We start from the raw sequence: 21211 nt of genomic DNA, 5'->3' as shown, positions 1-21211 counted from the left end.
AGGTAAGTGTAGATCTTGCTTCCCTTGAGTTTTAATGAAGTCTAAAGTAAGTTTTATGAGGTTTTATGTTGGAGATGGGTAGATATGCATGTTTAAGGGTTTATGTGGGTTTTATGCCCAATGTATGTTATGTGATGATGTGTTTAGGAGTTTATGTTAGTTTCCTAGCTCTCTTTGCTTGTGGGAGTGTGTATGCATGCTTGGGAGAGAGTATGTGAGGTTTGGGGTTGTTTTGGAAGGTTTTGGAGGCTGGTATGCGAAGGCTGAGTTCTGATGAACTCAGGTTCGGCCGCCGAAGGTGGTTTCGGCCGCCGAACGTGCCTTAGGATGCATGGTTTGGCCGCCTAACCTTGCCCCCGAAAGTTGTGTTCCGGGTCTAAAGCAGACTTTCGGCCGCCGAAGGTAATGTTCGGCCGCCGAAAGTGCCTGACTTTCGTCTCTGGAGTGAGGGTTCGGCCGCCGAAGGTGCCGCCGAACATGCATGACTTTCGTCTCTGTCTGAGACTTTCGGCCGCCGAAGGTGCCGCCGAAAGTGCCTGTCCAGCCTTTTCATGGCTGTTTTCTAGGCATGTTTCAGTGATGTTTAGAGGGGCTTTTGGGGAGTTCCTTATGAGTTGTTAGAATGTGTTTGGTACCTCATGTGAGTCCATCTATGTAGGATCGGACCTGAGACATCGAGGTGTCTAGCTTCAGTGCTAGTTGACCCAGTAGAAGTTAGCTGAGCAGTGGCTTCAGGTGAGTAGAACTAACTTAATCTTTTATTTTAAAGAAAATCAAATGTTTACTGCATCTTTTATTATGAGGAATTCAAATGCCTAAAGCATATGCATGCATCATGATTATATGTAATAGGATGATTGCACTAGTTTCACGAAGGTGACGCATTGCATTATTTCATGTTGTTTCAGAAAGGGTGGACCAAGGCGACTTCAATAGCCCATATCTGTCATTGAGTCTTGGGTAAGTCCTTTGGGAGCCGGACAAGTACATGTAGGAAAGTCCTTGTGAGCTCTCTGTGGACTAGGTACCCTGTTGTGCATGTGTATGGCCTGTGTGAGCTTCTTTGGGGAGCCGGGCACCGACAGAGGGTATTTTTGATGTCATGTCCATCCTCTGAGAGTAAAGATGCTAGCATTTTATGAGGACTCTCAGAAACCAGGTTCCGTGGGGAATGTATGCTTGTGTGAACCCCGAGACGGAAGCAGTATGTGATTTCCTTGTGATATGACGCATTTCATGAAAGCATGAATAAAATGTTTTTATATTAAAATACCTAAAAAGTGTGGAACAATAAAATGATTTAATGAACTGTTTTCTCTGTTTCTACTCACTGGGCTCTTGTAGCTCACCCCATTCCCTTAACCCCAGTTTTTGCAGGGCCAGAGATAAGATAAGTCAGAGTAAGTCAGAAAGAGCTATGGGCAAGAAGAGGTTCAAGCATGGTTTGCCATGTTTGGTTGTAATAGCTTAGAGATGTTTGATGTATGTTTATGTTTATGGCTATAGAGAGGTTAGGTAAGGAAAAGTATGTTTATGGAGATAGTATGTAATGTAAGTTGCTAAAGAGATGATATGTTATGTAATGCTATGTATGCTTTGGTTGCTTGTATAGCTTAGTTGTGGACATGATAATGATGCTTTATGGACATGATAGATGGACTTGATGTATGGTCCTTATGTATGTAAAGAATATGATGAATGGAAAGAGTAATGAGTATGCTTCGAGAGATAGAGCCAAGTAAGATAAGTATGTGAGATGTATAGTATAGAGTTGTGCTTTGCCTTGAGTGGTGGTTAATCCCTTGGTTATGCATGATCATTTTGAAAGTTAAAGAAATGTTTTATGAAAGGTTTTCATGTTATGAGTGATGTATGGCCGTGAGGGAAGAAAGGGTTCCAATCCCTTGACCCAAAGCGGATATGTTTTTACAGCTAGCTTGATGACCCTGTGAGGTTCTATGTTTCCATGCATAGGTCAAGCTGAGATAAAGTAAAGTTTTAAAAGTTTTATGAAGAAAAAAGTTTGATCATGTATGGGATTATACCTAGAGTTCAGGATGTATAGAGGCTTGCTACGGGTTCCGGCGGCCTTAAGCCGATCTGAATCCTAGCGCCGAGCAGGACGGAGCCGCTACAGAAGGGTACCGGTTTTCGGGCTGTTACAGATCTGGGAAAGGTTCTCAGTGAACCAGATGTAGAGATCCTAGGAGATCTCACCTATGTAGAGCAGCCAGTACGGATCATAGACACTCAAATCAGAAAGTTGAGAAACAAGGAGATCCCGATGGTAAAAGTCCTTTAGAACCACCATAACATAGAAGAGTGCACCTGGGAGACACGGGAGTCTATGCTCCAGCAGTACCCCTACCTCTTTTAAGGTGAGAGTTTTGTTTTTTTATGTGTTTTTATGTTATGGTTATGGTATGCATGTGATAGATGAGGAACATTCGGGGACGAATGTTCTTAAGGGGGGAGAATGTAATACCCAGCTAGACCCCGGCATCAGAATTCCTACTTTCCGGCGGAATCTCCGTTGGAATCCGGAATGTCACGGATGTCGGGGCCTTCCTAAAGGGTAAAACAGAGGTTTTTCAAAATATTTTTCCATGTTTTTATGTTTTTTAGCAAAAAAAAAATTGAGTTTTGAAAAGGAAAAGGCCAAGGAGGGCAAAAGTGAAGTTCGGCCGCCGAAAGTGGCTAGCTTTTGCTGCCCCCGAAAGCCAGGTTCGGCCGCCGAACTTGGTTCAGTTGCGGGTGCAGGTTTGGCCGCTGGAAATGGTTGACCAGGCCACCTATAAAAGGCCCCTTGATCGGGAGAGGAGTAAGTTTTCTTCCTCTTCCCAAACCAAGGTGAGTTTATGCCCTCCTTTGGTTGATTTCATGTTTTCTTCAAGTTCTTGCAAAGTTTTAAAGAGCTTTAAACTTGGTTTTGAAGATTTTAAGCAAAGAAGTAAAGTTTTGAGGCTTGGAGATTTTGGATCGTTTTCCCTTGACATCTCCGAGTTAGGACTATCAATCCTCTCGATCTTCAAGAGGTAAGCATGGATCCTCACCTCCCCTTATATTTTAAGCATGTTTAAAGGGTTTAAGGGAGTTTTTATGCATGATTAGAGGTTAAAGGTTTATGTTGATCATGTGATGTTCATGTTGCTATGATGTGTTTTTGGGGTTTTAAGCTAGTTTTTTAAGCCCCTATGTGCATGGATAATGGTATATGCATGTGTTTGAGAGGTTGGAGGCATGTTTAGAGTGTTGGGAAAGGTTTTGGAGGCTGAGTATGTGTGTTAGACCCGAGTTCTGCCTTTTTGGAGAACTCAGGTTCGGCCGCCGAACCCCTTGAGGAGGCTGTTTTGGCCGCCTAAACTCGCCCTCGAAAGTTTGGACTTTCGGCTCTGGAAGAGAGTTTCGGCCGCCGAACATGCCGCCAAAGGTTTGGACTTTCGGCTCTGGAGGGTCTTTCGGCCGCCGAACCTTGCCCCCGAAAGTGCAAGACTTTCAGCTCTTGAGGGACTTTCGGCCGCCGAACCTGCCGCTGAAAGTGCCCTGTCCAGCCTTCCTTTGCTCGCTTTTCCATGCATGTTTATGATGTTTTAGGAGATTTTTGGGGAGATGTTTATAGCTATGTTAGAGTATGTTTGGTACCTCATTTGAGTCCACCTATGTAGGTGCGGACCCAAGGAACCAAGGAGGCCCACAGAGTTAGTCTTTCAGAGGTTGTTCAGCAGTTGCTAGAGGTGAGTGGAACTGACTATGTTTTAAATTAAATGAACGTTTTAGCATGAATCATGCATCATAAATGCCATGTGTATACTAGGTTGTATCACATTAGTAATCACGAATATGACGCATTGCATTATTTCTTGTGAATGTGGACGGGCACAGAGTAGGATCCATTAGCCCTTGGGATATTATGTCATATCATGTAAAGAAGTCCTGAGGAGCCCCACCGAGGGCCGGGCACATTTGTATGTAACAGAAGTCCTGAGGAGCTCCTTTGAGGGCCGGGCACAGAGCCGAGGGATTTTTGGATCAGTCCGTCTGTGATGTGCTTTACTTGTGATGTGATGCATTCCATAATAGCATATGTATTTAAATGTTTTTTATGATTCTGCTCAATGGGCTCTAGTAGCTCACCCCTCTTCCTAACCCCCATGTTTTAGGGCCTCAGAGAGAAGACAGAGTAACAGCAAGGGGTAAAGTCTAAGTGTATGTATAGTAGTGGACATGATGTAAAGAAATGATATAAAGAAATGATGTAAAGAAATGATGTAAAGCAAAGTTATGAAATGTACAGAGATGTAATGTATACAGAGTTATAGTGTTGTGCTTGGCCCTAGAATATGTTTAATCCCTTTTTATCCATGATCTTTATGAATGTAATGAAATGTTTAATGATGAAACCAAGCTTGATGACCCATCTAGAGCATTTGATGAGGGCTCTAGTATGTGGTTTTATGTTTACAAAGTTAGTGCATGCACAGGTCGAGCTTGGTGAATGAAAATATAATGACCCGGAAATCGGACCATTACCGGCGCTAGGATCTAGATCGACTTAAGGTTGCCGGCACCCGTAGCAAGCCTTAACATACATCTGTAAACCTGTTTAATCCCATAAATGATCAACAATAACCATAAAAAATTTAAACTTTTCTTATTCATTCACCAAGCTTAACCTGTGCGTGCACAATTCATAATCATAAACATAAAACCCCTCACTGGAGTTATCATCAAATACTCCAGTGGGGTAACATAACATACATTAAGCTTGGTCATAAACATCATTAAACCTCATTAAACATTTAAGATCATGTACAAAAAGAGATTAACAACATACTATGGTCAAGCACAATTCTAAACTTCAAAAAAATATCATTACATTACATTTCTATACTATACTTTTACATTACATCATATTCATGTCCACATCTAGCTATTACATAAACCATGACTCTACTCCTGCTGACCTCCTGGTCTACCCTGTACCTGCAAGCCTGGGGGTTAAGGGAGAGGGGTGAGCTATTAGAGCCCAGTGAGCAGAATAATAAAACATTATATTTCATTCATGCATTCCTGAAATGCGCCACATCACAAACAAATCACATCAAGAATGGATTTGTCACCAATAGTCCTCTACATAAACCAATCGTGCCAGGGGCGTAGAATGGGCCTCACTAGTCTTTCTCTTAACATACATAGCATAGCATAACATTCCATAGTGCCAAGGGCGTAGAATGGGCCTCACTCGTCTTTCTCTTACAGTTGTGCCAGGGGCGTAGAATGGGCCTCACTGGTCTTTCCATACCGTATCATCAACATACCATAACATATGAGGACTAAAGAATCATTCAACATCCATCCGCATCATCATCAAATTATGCAATGCAACATATTCGTGAATTTTAATGCAAGCACCCTAGTATATCTCATGGCATACGTGATGCATGTATCATGCTGAAAATCTATTTATTTACTTTAAAACATAAAAGTTTATTCCACTCACCTCTAGCTGAAGCTCTAAAGACTCTGAAGCAGCTAACTCACTGCTGGGGTCCTCGATTCCTCGGGTCCGAACCTACACAGGTGGACTCAAATGAGGTACCAAACCAACATGAACATAACTCTGAAATACTCCCCAAAAATCCCCTAAAACACCTTAAAACAATCATAGAAATCATGCAAAGGAAGGCTGGACAGGGCACTTTCGGCGGCAGGTTCGGCGGCCGAAAGTCCTCCAGAGCCGAAACTCAGCCACTTTCGGCGGCACCTTCGGCGGCCGAAAGTCTCTTCCAGAGACGAAACTCATGCATGTTCGGCAGCACCTTCGGCGGCCGAAACTTCCCTCCAAAGCCGAAAGTCCACTTTCGGGGGCAGGGTTCGGCTGCCAAAATCATGCCTCCACAGGCAGGTTCGGCGGCCGAAAGTCCCTTCGGCTGCCGAACCTGAGTTCTTCCAAAGGGCAGAACTCAGCCTCCACAAGGCACATTTGCCTTCAAAACCATTCAAACATGCATTTAGCTATTCTACAACATGCATACTCATACCAACTAGCATTTAGGGGCCTCAAACTATCCTAAACCCTAACCAAAACACATCAAACATACATACACAACCCACATTAACCAAAAACTCAACCATAACCAACACATGCATTTTCTACCCCACAAACTTTTATAAAACTTGTTTAAAACATACTAGAAGAGTGGATCTAAGCTTACCTCTTAAAGATCGAGAGGGAAGACGATCCTAGCTCGGAGATGGGGAGAAACCAACTCTTTGGCCTCCAAACCTCAAAACTTGCTCTTTTGCTCAAAACTCTTCAAAACCAAAATAGAACTTGTTAAATCTTGAAAGATTTGAGAAAACATCAAAAATCAACCATGGGAGAGCATGAACTCACCGTTGGCCGAAATAGGGGAGAAAACCTCGCCTGTTTCGGTCACGGGGTCTCTTATAGGGGCTGGCCAGGCAACTTTCGGAAGCCGAAAGTGCCTCCAAAACTCATGCAAGTTCGGCAGCCGAACATGAGGTTCGGCGGCCGAACCTTGGTCCATTTAAACAAGGCTTTCGGGGGCCAAAAGCACTCCCAAAACCTCCCCATGTTCTGCAGCCGAACATGACTTTCGGCGGCCGAACCTGGCAAATGCCTCCTTGGTCTTATTCATTTAAAAACTCAATTTCATTCTTACATAAAACCGTAAAAGACATCAAAAACATTTCATAAAACATGGTTCTACCCCTTCTAGAGGTTTCCGACATCCGAGATTCCACCGGACGGTAGGAATTTCGATACCAGAGTCTAGCCTGGTATTACAGAAAAGTTCAAATTTTTTATGGAAATGGATGATCATGTATGGGATTTAACAGGTACACAGAGTGCATAGTAGGCTTGCTACGGGTTTCGGCGACCTTAAATCGATCTGAATCCTAGCGCCAGTAGCGATCCGGTTTCCGGATTGTTACAATACCACTCTGTAACGACCCGGAAACCGAACCGCTACCGGCGCTAGGATTCAGGTCGGCTTAAGGCCGCCGGAACCTGTAGCAAGCCTAACATACATCTTGAAAGCCTGTTAAATCCCATACATGATCATACATATACTTAAAACTGTAAACTTTTTCTTTCATTTACCAAGCTTAACCTGTACATGCATAAACTCATAACATAAACCCCACACTGGAGCCCTCATCAAATGCTCCAATGGGGTAACATAACATACATTAAGCTTGGTTAACATAAAACATTATATAGATCATGTATACAAAAGGGATTAACTATACATACTAGGGTCAAGCATAATACTAACCCTCATAATACATCATTACATTACATGTCTATTCAATACTTTACATTACAACATTCTCATGTCCACAACTAACTATTACATACATAAAACCTTCCTACTCTAGCTGACCTCCCTGACTGTCTCGTACCTGCAAACCTGGGGTTAAGGGAATGGGGTGAGCTAAAAAGCCCAGTGAACAGAACCATAAAACATTATCATAAATCATGCTTTCATGGAATGCATCATAACACATACAATTCACATCATGGATGGACTTGTCACCAATATCCCTCTCACCCAATGTGCCCGACCCTCGTCGGAGCTCCGCAGGACTTCTATCACATAATGCCAAGAAGCATGGACATGGATAGCCCTGGACTTTCATTAATCATCATACATACATAAATGCTAGGACGCGTGGACATGGGCAGCCTTGGACTTTCTCAACATTGGACATATCGAGGGCTAAAGGTTCATCCAAAATCCATCACCACCAACAACATAGAATGCAATGCATCATCTTCATAAATACTAATACAATGCAACCTAATACATACATGGCATTTATGATGCATGAATCATGCTAAAACTTTCATTAATTTAAAATACAGTTCAGTTCTACTCACCTCTGGCTGACTCTGAAGACTCTGAAGCAGCTAGCACTGCTGACCTCCTCAGTTCCTCGGGTCCGAACCTACACAGGTGGACTCAAATGAGGGACCGAACATACACTAACAAAACTCTAAACAACTCCCCAAAAACCCCCTAAAACACCTCAAAACATTCATAGAAAACATGCAAAGGAAGGCTGAACAGGGCACTTTTGGCGGCAGGTTCGGCGGCCGAAAGTCCCTCCAGAGCCGAAACTCAGCCACTTTTGGCGGCCGAAGGTGGTTCCAGAGCCGAAAGTCCAACTTTCGGGGGCAGGTTTCGGCAGCCGAAACATGCTACCACAGGCAGGTTCGGCGGCCGAAAGTCCCTTCGGCTGCCGAACCTGAGTTCTTCCAAAGTGGCAGAACTCAGCCTCTCTTATGCACAAATGCCTCCCAAACTTTCCAAACATGCATTTAGCTATTCTACAACATGCATACTCACTTCCATAAGCATATAGGGGCCTCAAACTATCCTAAACCCCAACAACAATGCATCTAACAAACATATACAACATACATTATCCATAAACTCAATATTAACCTAAACATGCATTTCTACCCCATAAACCTCATAAAACTTGTGTAAAACATAAAATGAGCTAAAGATCTACTCTTACCTGTTGAAGATCGAGAGGGGAGGCGACCTAAACTTGGAGAAATGGAGGAAGAGAGCTCCTAGGTCTCCAAGCTTCAAATCTTGATCTTAGCTCCAAAAATCTTCAAAACCAAGTAAACACTTGTTAAAACTTGAAAGATTTGGGGAAAATCATCAAAACCAACCGTGGGAGGGCGTGGACTCACCTCTGGCCGGAAACGGAGAAGAAAACTCGCCCATTTTCGGCCATGGGGCCTCTTATAGGTGGCTGGCCAGGCCACCTTTGGAAGCCGAAAATGACTCCACAACTCATGCATGTTCGGCGGCCGAACATAAGGATCGGCGGCCGAACCTGGATTTCCTCCTATGGTCATTTTCATTCAAAACTCAATTTCTTTATTACTTAAAACCATATAATACATTAAAACATTTTATACTTGGCTTTTTTCGCTATTATTTTCGCAAATGAGCATCGAGCAAATTGTTTCCTGCATCACAGATAAATATTGAAATAAAACTTCACTTTCAAGAAGTAGGCTTAGCAATAGAGGGGATGGTAAAAAGGTTTTTAGACTTTCAAATGCCTCTGTGCACTCTTCTCCCCACTCAAACTTACCTTTACCTTTCAAGGCTTTGAGGAATGAGAGATACTTTCTGGCCGAGCATGATATGAATCGGCCTAGGGCAGTGACTCGCCTATTTAACCTCTGTATTTCGTTGATGGTTTTGGGTATTTCCATGTTTTAGATAGTGTTGATCTTTTCATGATTCACCTCTGTACCCCTTTTCTGAGATGGTATATCCTAGAAACTTCCCTATCTTTACCCCAAATGTGCAGTTTTCTAGGTTTAGCTTCATGCCTGCCTTGTCTAGGATGTCAAAGACCCTCTGGATATCCTCGGGTGTTCTTCCAATGATCGGCTTTTTACTACCATATCGTCTACGTATACTTCGATGGTTGATCCACCACATCCTTAAAAATTCTTGACACCTATTGTAACGACCCGGATTCCGGACCGCCACCGGCACTAGTATCCAGATCGGCTTAAGGCCGCCGGGACCCGTAGTAAGCCAAACATATAACCTCTCTCATGGTCTAATCCTATACATGATCAACCTTTTCTTTAAAACTTTAACATTCCCATATCCCAGGCTTACCCTGAGTATGGTCTGAAACTGAAAACTTTTCTTTTCTCTCTACCAAGCTTAACTCGTGCATGCACCTCCTCATAACTTTACCCCACTCTGGAGTCCATAAAGGTTGCTCCAATGGGATACATTAAGCTTGGCCAACATGAAAACATCTTGAAAACATTTCATACAATATAAAAATGTTTATCTTAAAAACTCATGATCATGTACAACAAAAAGGGATTAACCGACACTAGGCAAAGCACGACTCTATACCTCATCTCATATACTTCTCTTAACTTTACTCTATCTCTTTTCAACATTATTCTTTCCATTCATATCCTTTATATACATCATGTCCATACATCATGTCCATTACTATACTATTCATGCGTACAAACATACATAACATCTCTTTATATACATCACTTGACATATTACATGCCACTTTAACAAAACTAAGCTATGCTATTACAACCAAACATGGCAACCCATGCTTAACCTCTGTTTTCCCCATAGCTCACTCTGACTGAACTCTGGCCCTGCAAAACTAGGGGGAAAAAGGGAATGGGGTGAGCTACTAGAGCCCAGTGAGTAGAAACCATAAAACAGTTCATTCATTCATTGCATGCTTTCATGATATGTGTCACAACACAAACATTTCACATCTCGGATTAGACATGACCCCAGGACTCCCTCTGTCGGTGCCCGGCCCCTAAAGGAGCTCTCACAGGTCACTACATGCTCTAGTGCCCGGCCCCCTTCTATGGATCTCACACAGGACTTATCTAGGCATAACAGGTCGCAGGCTACTGAAGTCGCCTTGGTCCAATCCACACCAACAATAAATAATGCAATGTAACATATTCGTGATCTCTAATGCGATGCAACCTAGTATCACATGGCATTCATGATGCGTGTCTCATGCTCATACTGTCATTACCTTTAAACATTAACTTTAAAATATGCACATGTAGTTCTACTCACCTGAAGCAACTGCTCGACTAACACTGGGCCGACTAACACTGGAGCTAAACACCTCGCCTCAGGTCCGATCCTACACAGGTGGACTCATGTGAGGTGCTAAACAACTCTAGCACAGACATAAACATCTCCCCAAAAACCCCCTAAAACATCACCAAAACATGCATAGAACATACCCATGGAAGGGCTGGACAGGGCACTTTCGGCGGCCGAAGGTCCCTTCCAGAGCCGAAAGCCATGCAGGTTCGGGGGCACTTTCGGCGGCCGAACCCTCTCTCCAGATCCGAAAGTCAGGCACTTTCGGCTGCCGAACATCACCTTCGGCGGCCGAAAGTCTGCTCCAGATCCGAAACACAACTTTTGGGGGCAAGGTTAGGCGGCCAAACCATGCATCCATAGGCAGGTTCGGCGGCCGAAACTACCTTCGGCGGCCGAACCTGAGTTCATCAGAACTCAGCCTCTCGTGCATATCAGCCTCCCAACCCCCCAAAACAAACCCCAAACCTCACATACTCTCTCCCAAGCATGCATACACACCCCCACAAGCATAAAGAGCAAAGGAACTAGCTTAAACCTTCCAACACAACATCACATAACACATATTGAGCATAAAACCCACAAAAGCCTAAACATGCATATCTACCCATTCTCCAACATTAAAACTTTATAAAACTTACTTAAAACTTCATTAAACACAAAGGAAAGCCAAGATCTACACTTACCTCTTGAAGATCGAGGGTTGGTGCGATCCTTAGCTCGAAGGTAGGAGAAACCAAACTCTTTGGGGACTCCAAGCTCCAAAACTTCAAAACAAGGGTATAACTCATGAAAACTTGAGGGATGGGTAGAGAAAACATGAAAACGACCAAAGGAGGGCATAAACTCACCTGAGCTCGAGAATGGGGAGAAAACTCGCCCATTTCCGATCTGAGGGCTCTTTATAGGTGGCCTGGCCAACAACCTTCGGCGGCCTAACGTGCCCCCTAAACTCATGCATGTTCGGCGGCTGAACCTTGGTTTGTTCAAACAAGGCTTTCGGAGGCCAAAAGCGCTCTCGAAACCTTTCCATGTTCGGCGGCCGAACTTCACTTTCGGCGGCCGAACCTGGCAAAAGCCTCCCTGGTCTTTTCTTTTCAAAACTCAATTCTTTTCCATTTAAAACCATGAAATCATTAAAACATTTTTAGAAAACACATTTTACCCCTCTAGAAGACTTTGGCATCTTCAGAATTCCAGATTCCAACGGAGATTCCGCCAGAAGGTAGGGATTTTGATGCCGGAATCTAGCCGAGTATTACACCTATCTTTGGTACGTGACTTCTACATTTTTTAAACTAAAACGCATCACCTTGTAGCAGTAAACTCCTTTATCTGTTATGAACACGGTCTTCTCTACATTCTCGGTATCTATCATGATTTGGTGGTATCCTGAGATGGCATCAAGTAAGGAGACTACTACATGACCTAAGGTCAAGTCCACTAATCTGTCAATGGATGGTAATGGGTAATGATCTTTCGAACATGCTTTATTTAGATTGGTGAAGTCCATACACGTTCTCCATTTTCTGTTAGCCTTCTTCACCAAGACCGCATTGGCTAGCCATGTGGGATACTGTACTTCCTTGATCAATCCTACTTTTAAAAGCCTATCAACCTCCTCTTTGATCACATGTTTTTTTTTGTGTAAACTTTCTTTTTTCTTGTTGGATCGATTTGACGTTTTTGTCAATAGATATTTTGTGGATGATAAGAGCCGGGTCCATACCCGTTACATTCTTTGGGGACCAAGCAAAAGTTGACACTTGACTCTTTAATAACCCCACTAGATGAGCCCTTGTTTCACCGGTTAGCACAATGTCGAACCATACCTTTTTCTTCTTTTCTATTTGGATCTCCTTTACCGAGTTTGTTGGTCCTGGTTTTACATGAGATTTCAACTTTTCTAACAAGACGATGGAAATGGTTGCTTTTTCGAGATATTTTATTGGGTGTCCTTAACCTTCTTTGGCTAACCTTATATTGCCTCGAACCTCTGCTATTCTCTCTAGAGATGAAAGCTTAAGACACATAGTATCCATGTTAATAACGATATCGTGGCAATTTAGGACTGGGCGGCCGAGTATCATATTGTACGCAAATGGAATATCTACCACCACAAACTCTGCATACAACTCTCGCCTATATTTCTCATCGTCCAATACGAGAGGAAGGTTGATGGTACCCAGTACTCTGACGGTTTTGTCTCTTAATGCCATTAAAGAATAGAAAACTCTGACAAGATTGCTTTTATATGAGCCTAATATGCTAAAAACATTTAGGATGAGGAGATTAACGGAGCTACCTATATCTACAAGTACCGCCTTACCTCATACCGATTCAGGAGGATCTTAACGACCAGCAAGTCATTCTGAAATAATTCGACCGCCTTATCAACAAAATCGAACCTTACCTCTTGTTTGGTTCATAGTTCCTGATGGAAAGACATGACGTCCTCTGCCACGCGCTTATTTTTTCCTTTGCCCTTATTAGGCCCCCCCGTAATGACATGTACAATTCCTGCCATTTTGAGAGATTAGAGATGAAAGATTTTTTTTTTAGAAGAAAAAGAAATAAGAGACCGATTTTAATCTAAATGAATAGATAGAATTCAAAAGATTTTCGGTAATGGTACCAAATGATATTGCAGAGATTAGATTGATGACGTGATTGGAATGAAATTGAGCTATGACTGGATAGAACCTGCAAAGAAGAGAACATGGGTAGCCACTTTGACGCTCAAGTCAGTCTGCTGAAGAATAGAGAAAATACAATAAGTTGCTTAGTGCTTGAGTAGTATTAGAAAATAGCATACATTTATTTTTGTGATCCTTCTTCCTTTTATACTGTAAGAAGGTAGTGATAAATATATAATTTTTTGATAATCCAGCGATGATGTGACTGGTTGCTTGATAAGGGATATCACTAGCTAATAAGTTGGCAATGTCGCGATTACAAGTGCAATGGATATACGCTGACCTGTGCCTGTTAACGATAATTTTATGTCGAGACTCGCCTATCTAAGAGAAGGGTAAGTCTTTGATGATGATCCGAATATTTGAGGTGTCTGGATTTTCTTTCCTTCCTTTGAAATAGATTGTATTTTCCACTCACTTGATTCTTGTGAGTGAATCTATCTCGTGATAACAACTCATAACTCATATTGAGTGATTGTCATGTATTATAAATAAATTTAATGTGAATAAAAATATTTTTTTTTATTTTAATGTTAGTTAAAGATCATCACCCTTCATTAAATAGAAATTTGCTAATGGTTTAATAATATGGAGAAAATCATATCTTCCATATTAGTAGTTATGCATTTCAAATAAGTATTATTCTAAACTCATTTTGTATCACATTATAAAAAATATAAAATATTTTTTATTATTGAGATATTTAAATTTTTATGGGCAAAAAAATAACCTTAATTAATTTTGTTGAACACCAATTTGTATTGATTCATTTAATAAAACTTTAAAATAATTATAATAAATAAATAAATAGAAATAAAAGTTAAAAAATAAATTTAAATTTTAAAATTTAAAATTAATTCACTAAATGTTTAACACCAATTTGCATTGAGTACCTTATCTCAATTTAATTTTTAATTTAAAAATAAATTAAAAATTTAGAAATAAAAAAAATAGAATAAAGTGGATAGTTGCATGTCAAACATGGGAAAATGGCGGGCCACTCCACCCATAAAAATATATAAATATTTTTTATTTTGCTTTACGAGGAATTTCTTTTGATTTTGAATAGAACTTTGGTGAGAGCAAATAAATAGTACCCTTAGATATACTATTGGTTTGGGATTTAGTGGACATTATTATCCTAGCATACTTTGTGAACAGAAAATTTTGGAGTTATTAAGTACTTTACTTTACATTATCCATTAAGCTTTTTAATTTTTTTTATTTCTTAAAATTTTTTAAGAATTTAAGTACTGAAGTTACTATCATTAGATAATATCCTTTTACATTCTCTTTTCCTTTAAGCCGGTCAAGAAATCAATAGAAGTTCAACCGACACAATTATATATATATATATATATATATGAAAATTAATTATTAAAAAATTAACATTTTTTTATTATATATTTACACATGTAGTAAGGTAAAATTCTCGTATGAGACACTTCAGAGTTATCCAATCCGTTTTACTAAAAAAATTAAATAATAGAAATATTTAAATATATAAAATCCTTACCGAGCTTATCAAACTCGATAATTTTTTTTTAAAAAAAAATTTTAACTTAACAACCGAATGTCAAAGAGGCGGTAAGCCATACTGAACCTCTGATATTCAGTTGCACGGAAACTTATCCTGATCTGAAAAATATTTTTTCAACTCAAGATTTAAGAAATGCTTCTTTTTTTTTTTAACTCGATTTTTTTGCCTTTTACTGTCAGGCTCAACTCAAGAACATAAATTTTCAAGATTTTTTTTTTTGAAATTATAATTTAAAAAATGCAAATAGCTCAAATCCAATTTACTCAACAGTAATGGCTCCTCATGGTATTAAATGATGAGGGCATATGTAATACAAAATCCTAAATCTTAACAACTTGAAATTGAAAAACAAGCACATTAAATTCAGTGGATAGGGTTGATAGTATTGCCAATGTCAATTACAAATCGATATCTAACATCAGCTTTCTGTATGCGATCCATGGCAGTGTTCACATACTCAGTTGGGATAACTTCTATATCTGCTGTTATGTTGTGTTTGGCTGCAAAATCAATCATTTCTTGTGTTTCCTTCATTCCCCCACCACCACTGCCTCCCACCATCTTCCTTCCTGTTAATAATAGTTAAATTAAATTAAATTATTAGTTTTTCTTTTAAATTGGAATTATGAGTAAGAAGAAAAGAGGAATGGAAAATTACCCATTAACAAAGCAAAGGCTGGTAGGTCAAATGGCTTCTCTGGAACACCAACCAAAATCAGCTTTCCACTAGTCTTCAATAGCCCAATCAAAGGCATAAGATCATGCACTGCAGACACTGTATCAATTATACCATTCATTGTGCCCATCGCAGTCTGTGCCAATAAGTTTAAGTTTATAAATTAATTTAAGTTAGAAATTCCCAAATAATGGGTTATCAAAGAATTTCCAAATTATACATACCTTCATTTGATCTTGGTCACGACTGAGCAAAAATGAATCAGCACCAAGATGCTCAATAGCCTCCTGCTTCTTGCTGGGTGAGGTGCTAATCACAGTAACCTTCACCCCCATAGCCTTAGCAAATTTCACGGCCATATGGCCAAGTCCGCCCAGGCCAACTACGCCTACGTGCGTGCCAGGCTTGTCGAGTCCATAATGTTTCAAGGGGCTGTACACTGTGATCCCAGCACAAAGGAGAGGAGCAGTAGCATCAAGAGGCAAAGTGTCTGGAATACGAATGATGAAGTGCTCATCGGTCACCATGATGTCAGAGTAGCCACCATAAGTGGTAGTTCCATCATAGTACTTTGCACCATAGGTGAGTATCACTTCCGGGCAGTAATTCTCAAGATTATTTGTGCAGTTATGGCAGGAATGGCATGATCCTACCATGCCGCCCACACCAACTTTATCTCCCACCTTGAATTTTTCCACTTTGCTTCCAACCTCTGTCACTACTCCCACAATCTCATGCCTACATTGCACATTCAGCAGAAATGATAATTTCTTATATTAGTAACCAGGGATAATTGAAGAAAAATAATTTTGGTAATAGTTATAAGATGATGAGAATACGTACCCAGGGACAAGAGGGTAGGTAGAAGAGCCCCATTCATTCTTGACCATGTGAATGTCTGAGTGGCACATTCCACAATACAAGACCTTGAAACAAACGTCTTTCTCCCCTGTTGCCCTGCACAAACATGATATATATTGATAATTAGAAAAATGGATTATAGATTTTGTTCTTAGAGATTCAAGTAAAAAGAAGATTTGTCGATGTAGAAAGAGAAGCATGACAGATTCATGGAGAGGTAGAAGAAAAAGAACCTCCTGGAGAAGGTGAAGGGAGAAAGGACACCAGAGTCGTCTCTTGCAGCCCATCCAAATGACTGTTGGGGATGCTCTTGTTCTGGCAACTTGGCTGCCATATTTCTTCGTGAATGAGATGGAAACTGCAATAGAAAAGAGATTATGCGTAGATGAATTGAAAGCAGAAAATCTTGAATTCTAGCTTATGGGGATGGATGGGTGTAGGAGGGTGCTTGCCTATCAATATATAAGAGTTGGAATGTTGAAGACTCTTGGCTGCGCCATGGAGTTGATGACGTATTAGGTGAGGTTTCCTTGCTTCGGGCCTTAACAGTACGAGAAACAAGTAAAAAACAATGGATCAAGAAGTTGAATTTCCCAAGTATTTTTATTTTTATTTTTATTTTTTATTTATTTTATTTTAAGCAGCCATCGCCTGGTCCTTTTTTTCACTCTTTTTTTCCCCCTTGCAGTCGACAGAAATCGATGTTTGCTGACCCCACTTCTTTGACTAATGCTCCACAGCATGGCCCATTAAAGTCTCAGTTTGAATGCCAATCTTAAGCTATAACAAAGGAGATTATCAAGTTTTAACGCTTGAGAGTGTAATAGTTAATTATCAACTGATTATAATTTTTATCCATTTTATTTTTTTATATATATTAAAATATATAATTTTTTTTATTAATGTTTTAATTATATTCATTTTAAATATATTAAATTTTATTTAATATTAAAATTTTTTTTTAAAATAAAATAAAATTAAATAAAGTTATAATAATTAATTTATATATTATTATAATTTTAAAAAAATAACAATAATTTTAAAATAATTAAAAAAAATAGATAAAAATTATAGAAGGAATAAGAATATAATTTTTTGAAATAGTTAAATATCAATTTTCTTTGGTGGGTATATTATGAGCTTGGCAAAATATCAATTATAATAGTAATATTTATGGTGGGCCATTAGAATATTTGAATTTCTAATAAAAAATTATTATGGTGGGACGTCATTTCAATATAAAGTTTAAGGATAAGTTTGTCTTTTTCATTAATGGCTATCACTTTTATTACTATCATAAAAAAGAGATGTCTTTTCTAATAAAAAAATATGTCTTTTCTATTAATTGCTATAATTTTACAGCTTATATATTTTTTTTATATATTATTAGTAATAAATATTAATTTTATTTACTATATATTAATTTTATAGCAGTAAAATTAATATTATTCTAAAATTTTTATTACTAATTATAATACTTACTTAAATTTAAATTTAAAATTTTCAATTTTTAATATCATTTTTACTAAAATCTAAAATCTTGAAATATAAAAATTTTAAAAGCTAAAATATGGGCTTTTTATAAAAAAAAAAAAAAATTAAAAGGTATCTTCCGCTGCTAAAAATCAATATTTAGCGGCCACCAAAGGTAAATTTAAATACCACTTATAAATAGAATCTCAATCCTCAATTTGGAATAAATTTATTTCTCTTTGAATATTTTATTTCGTAATTGTTTAAGTTATTCAATAGTAGATAACACTCAAGTGTAATCAACTAAAAAATTATATAATCTAACTTAAACTCATTATGCGGTTTCGTATATTGATTAAAATTAAATTTCTCTCATTCTTAAAACAGTTAGATAAATTAAATTTAATAAATATTTTTTGGATTGCACTCATAGGTTTAACCTGGTAGTAAGTGTATTTGAGTAAATCTGGGAGGTCTCAACTTCTATTTTCCTAATTTCCAATTCAAAAAAAAAAAAACGTTTTTTGGTTATTTATTTACTAGGGTTAATTAGCGGACGTTTCCTAATCAATTTAGGCCTAATAAGAGATTAGTTAGTTACGAGGAGCGCCTTTCATAACTAAAACTAATTTATTAGAATAAATAAATATATTTTTTGCTTCTATGATTAATTTTTACAACTGAAATAGATTCTATTCTTGAATTGGAATTTATTTACATTGATTTTGTCTCAAGTCTTTTATTACTTTCTTTAATTGTATTGTTTTTACTATAGTTTCATCCTTCATCAAAACCTCCCCTTTTTTCTTTTATAGTTTATTTTCCTAATGATTGGAGATTTTTAATGTCAATTTCTTATAAATTCGATCATATTCACTCTATACATAATTTATATTTATTGAATTTGGATATGTTATTTTTGGTAGTTTCAAAATCCATAAAAAATTGACGCTGTTGCTAGAGAGTTGATTTAAATTAACTTATTTCTTTTCGTGACTATATTTGATTGTAAAGAATATTTGCTTTACAATTTAAAGATTGAAAGAACAGTTAAAAGCTTGCGAAAACAAGCCAAATTGAGGAAACAAATCCTTATCAGCATTCACTTCTACAACCTTTGATGAAACAGTCTAAGAATAAAAAAGTACTGCAGAAAAAGCTTCAGAAACAACCCTTGAAATATCCTGCTATAGAAGCAGTTGCAGCAACACATGAAAAGGTAGAAAATACAGCAACAAACACTCTTGAATCAACTGCTGTCATTGTTGAATTAAAGGCTGAAATCATCAAAAGAAGAGCACCCATGGCACAAGAAAAAACCTTGCGTGAACTTGCAATTCCTATTGGTAATCAAGCACCACTTTGCATCACATATCCAGCCTTGGAAGCACATTTTGAGCTGAAATCAGGTTTAATTCACTTACTTCCCAAGTTTAGAAGGAATGAGAATGAAGACTCACACAAGCACCTTAAGAAGTTCCATGTAGTTTGCTCAAGCATGAGACCTTAAGAGATATCCGAAGACCATATCAAATTACAAGCATTCTCTTTTCACTTGAGAAAGCTGCAAAAGATTAATTATTTTATTTGTCACTTAGCTCCATCACTACATGGACTGATATGGTAAAAGCTTTGTTGGACAAATATTTCCTAACTATCAAAGTCATTGGAATAAGAAGGGAAATCAATGGGATCAAGCAAAAAGAATATGAGGAGTTGTACGAATATTGGGAGAGATTCAAAATGTTGTGCACAAGTTGCCCCCAACATGACATTTCCGACCAATATCTTATTCAATACTTTTATGGAAGTCTTTTACCCTCAGAAAGAAGACTCATTGATGCAGCATGTGAGGAGTTGTACGAATATTGGGAGAGATTCAAAATATTGTGCACAAGTTGCTCCCAACATAACATTTCCGACCAATATCTTATCCAATACTTCTATGGAGTTCTTTTACTCTCAGAAAGAAGACTCATTGATGCAGCATGTGGAGGATCTATTGAGAATAAGACACCTCAAGCCATTAGAAAGTTGATTTCTATCATGGTCACAGCTTCCAAACAACATGGAGACTAAATGGAGCAACCAAGAAGGGTTAAAGAAGTAAATATGTCTTCTCTTAAATCCAAAAATTTCTGAATTAACATTTGTGCTACAAAGTCTTGTTGTAGTAAATAAGCAACAAGTAAGAGCATGTAGAATTTGTGCAATTTATGGACATCCAACGGATATGTATCCCACACTCCAAAAAGACCAACAACATGTCAATGTCATAGGAAGTTTTGAGGGGCATCAACAACAAAAGAAGTATGACCATTACTTGGAAGCTTTGAGGAGTATCAACAATAAAAAAAAGTATAGCCATTACTCCAACACGTACAATTTAGGATTGAGGGATCATTCCAATTTCAGCTATGCAAAGTCTAACAATTTTCAGAATTTTCAACATCATTACCCACAACAAGCACCTCCTCAAAAGTAAGGTATGATTCTTAAAGATGTTATTAAGTCACTTACTAATTATGTGTAAAGTTTAGAAAATCAAATGATTTAAATGGCTACATCCATAAGTAAGTTGGAGTCACAAGAAAAATTACAATCTCAAACAGTAGTCAACCAAAGTAAAATGTAAGTGCAATAACTTTAAGGAGTGAAAAAGAGTTGTAGGAAGTTCCACAAGGGCATAGACTTGAGCAAAGTTCAATGGCAGATCTGTAGAACACACCTGCAGAGTTTCAACAGTAGAAAGAGACAGTTCCATGAGGGCAGAGATTTGGGCAAACCTTAGTAATAGAAATGCAAAATCCATCTGCAGAAATTCAACAGAAAAAAGAGAGAAAACCTATTGCAAAAACAAACCAACAAGAAGAATTTATCATCTCACCATTTTTTATGAGAGGTTTGCTAAATCTAAGAAAAAAAAAAGAAAAAGAAATTCTGGAGACTTTTCGCAAAGTTGAAATAAATATTCTTTTATTTGATATTATTAAGTAAGTGCTCAAATATGCAAAATTTTTGAAAGAATTTTGTATAAAAAAAAAAAAAGTTACTTGAGAATGAAAAAATAAAGTTGAAAAAAAATGTTTCTGCATTTATTTAAAGGAAATTACTTCCTAAATATAATGATAGATGTATGTTTGTTATTTCTTACACTATTGATAATATTGAATTTAGAACTTTTTGCCTTTTTAAGGCTGAAAAAAAAATTTACATGTGATAGTCATAATCACTCTGGCGCTTTACAAATGCGCCAGAAAATAATTAAAAAAAAAAATCGGTT

The 21211-nt window shown here is 38.2% G+C and overlaps 1 protein-coding gene across 1 annotated transcript; it reads right to left on the bottom strand.

The window, feature by feature from the left end:
* Positions 1 to 15165: 15165 nt before the first annotated feature.
* LOC110604932 (probable mannitol dehydrogenase) lies at positions 15166 to 16901 on the bottom strand. Its single transcript, XM_021743219.2, has 5 exons — positions 16689 to 16901; positions 16438 to 16551; positions 15819 to 16332; positions 15577 to 15730; positions 15166 to 15487 (listed from the first exon to the last, which is right to left on the bottom strand). Exons 1-5 carry the CDS (start codon positions 16787 to 16789, stop codon positions 15282 to 15284), a joined length of 1089 nt encoding a protein of 362 aa, XP_021598911.1. The 5' UTR covers positions 16790 to 16901; the 3' UTR covers positions 15166 to 15281.
* Positions 16902 to 21211: the final 4310 nt, after the last annotated feature.

The sequence above is a fragment of the Manihot esculenta genome, chromosome 2 (assembly GCF_001659605.2).
Source record: "Manihot esculenta cultivar AM560-2 chromosome 2, M.esculenta_v8, whole genome shotgun sequence".
Classification (NCBI taxonomy): domain Eukaryota; kingdom Viridiplantae; phylum Streptophyta; class Magnoliopsida; order Malpighiales; family Euphorbiaceae; genus Manihot; species Manihot esculenta.
Note: the sequence above shows the minus strand (reverse complement) of the source record. Positions and strands in the feature narration are given on the sequence as shown.

Bases quoted from the DNA above. Each gene is read 5' to 3' on its own strand.
- LOC110604932 (XM_021743219.2), bottom strand. From the start codon at position 16,789: ATGGCAGCCAAGTTGCCAGAACAAGAGCATCCCCAACAGTCATTTGGA. The intron at 15,731-15,818 runs GTATGTATAATT...TTATTGGCACAG, and splicing joins GTGACCAAGATCAAATGAAG to ACTGCGATGGGCACAATGAA. The intron at 15,488-15,576 runs GTAATTTTCCAT...TATTATTAACAG, and splicing joins AGCCTTTGCTTTGTTAATGG to GAAGGAAGATGGTGGGAGGC.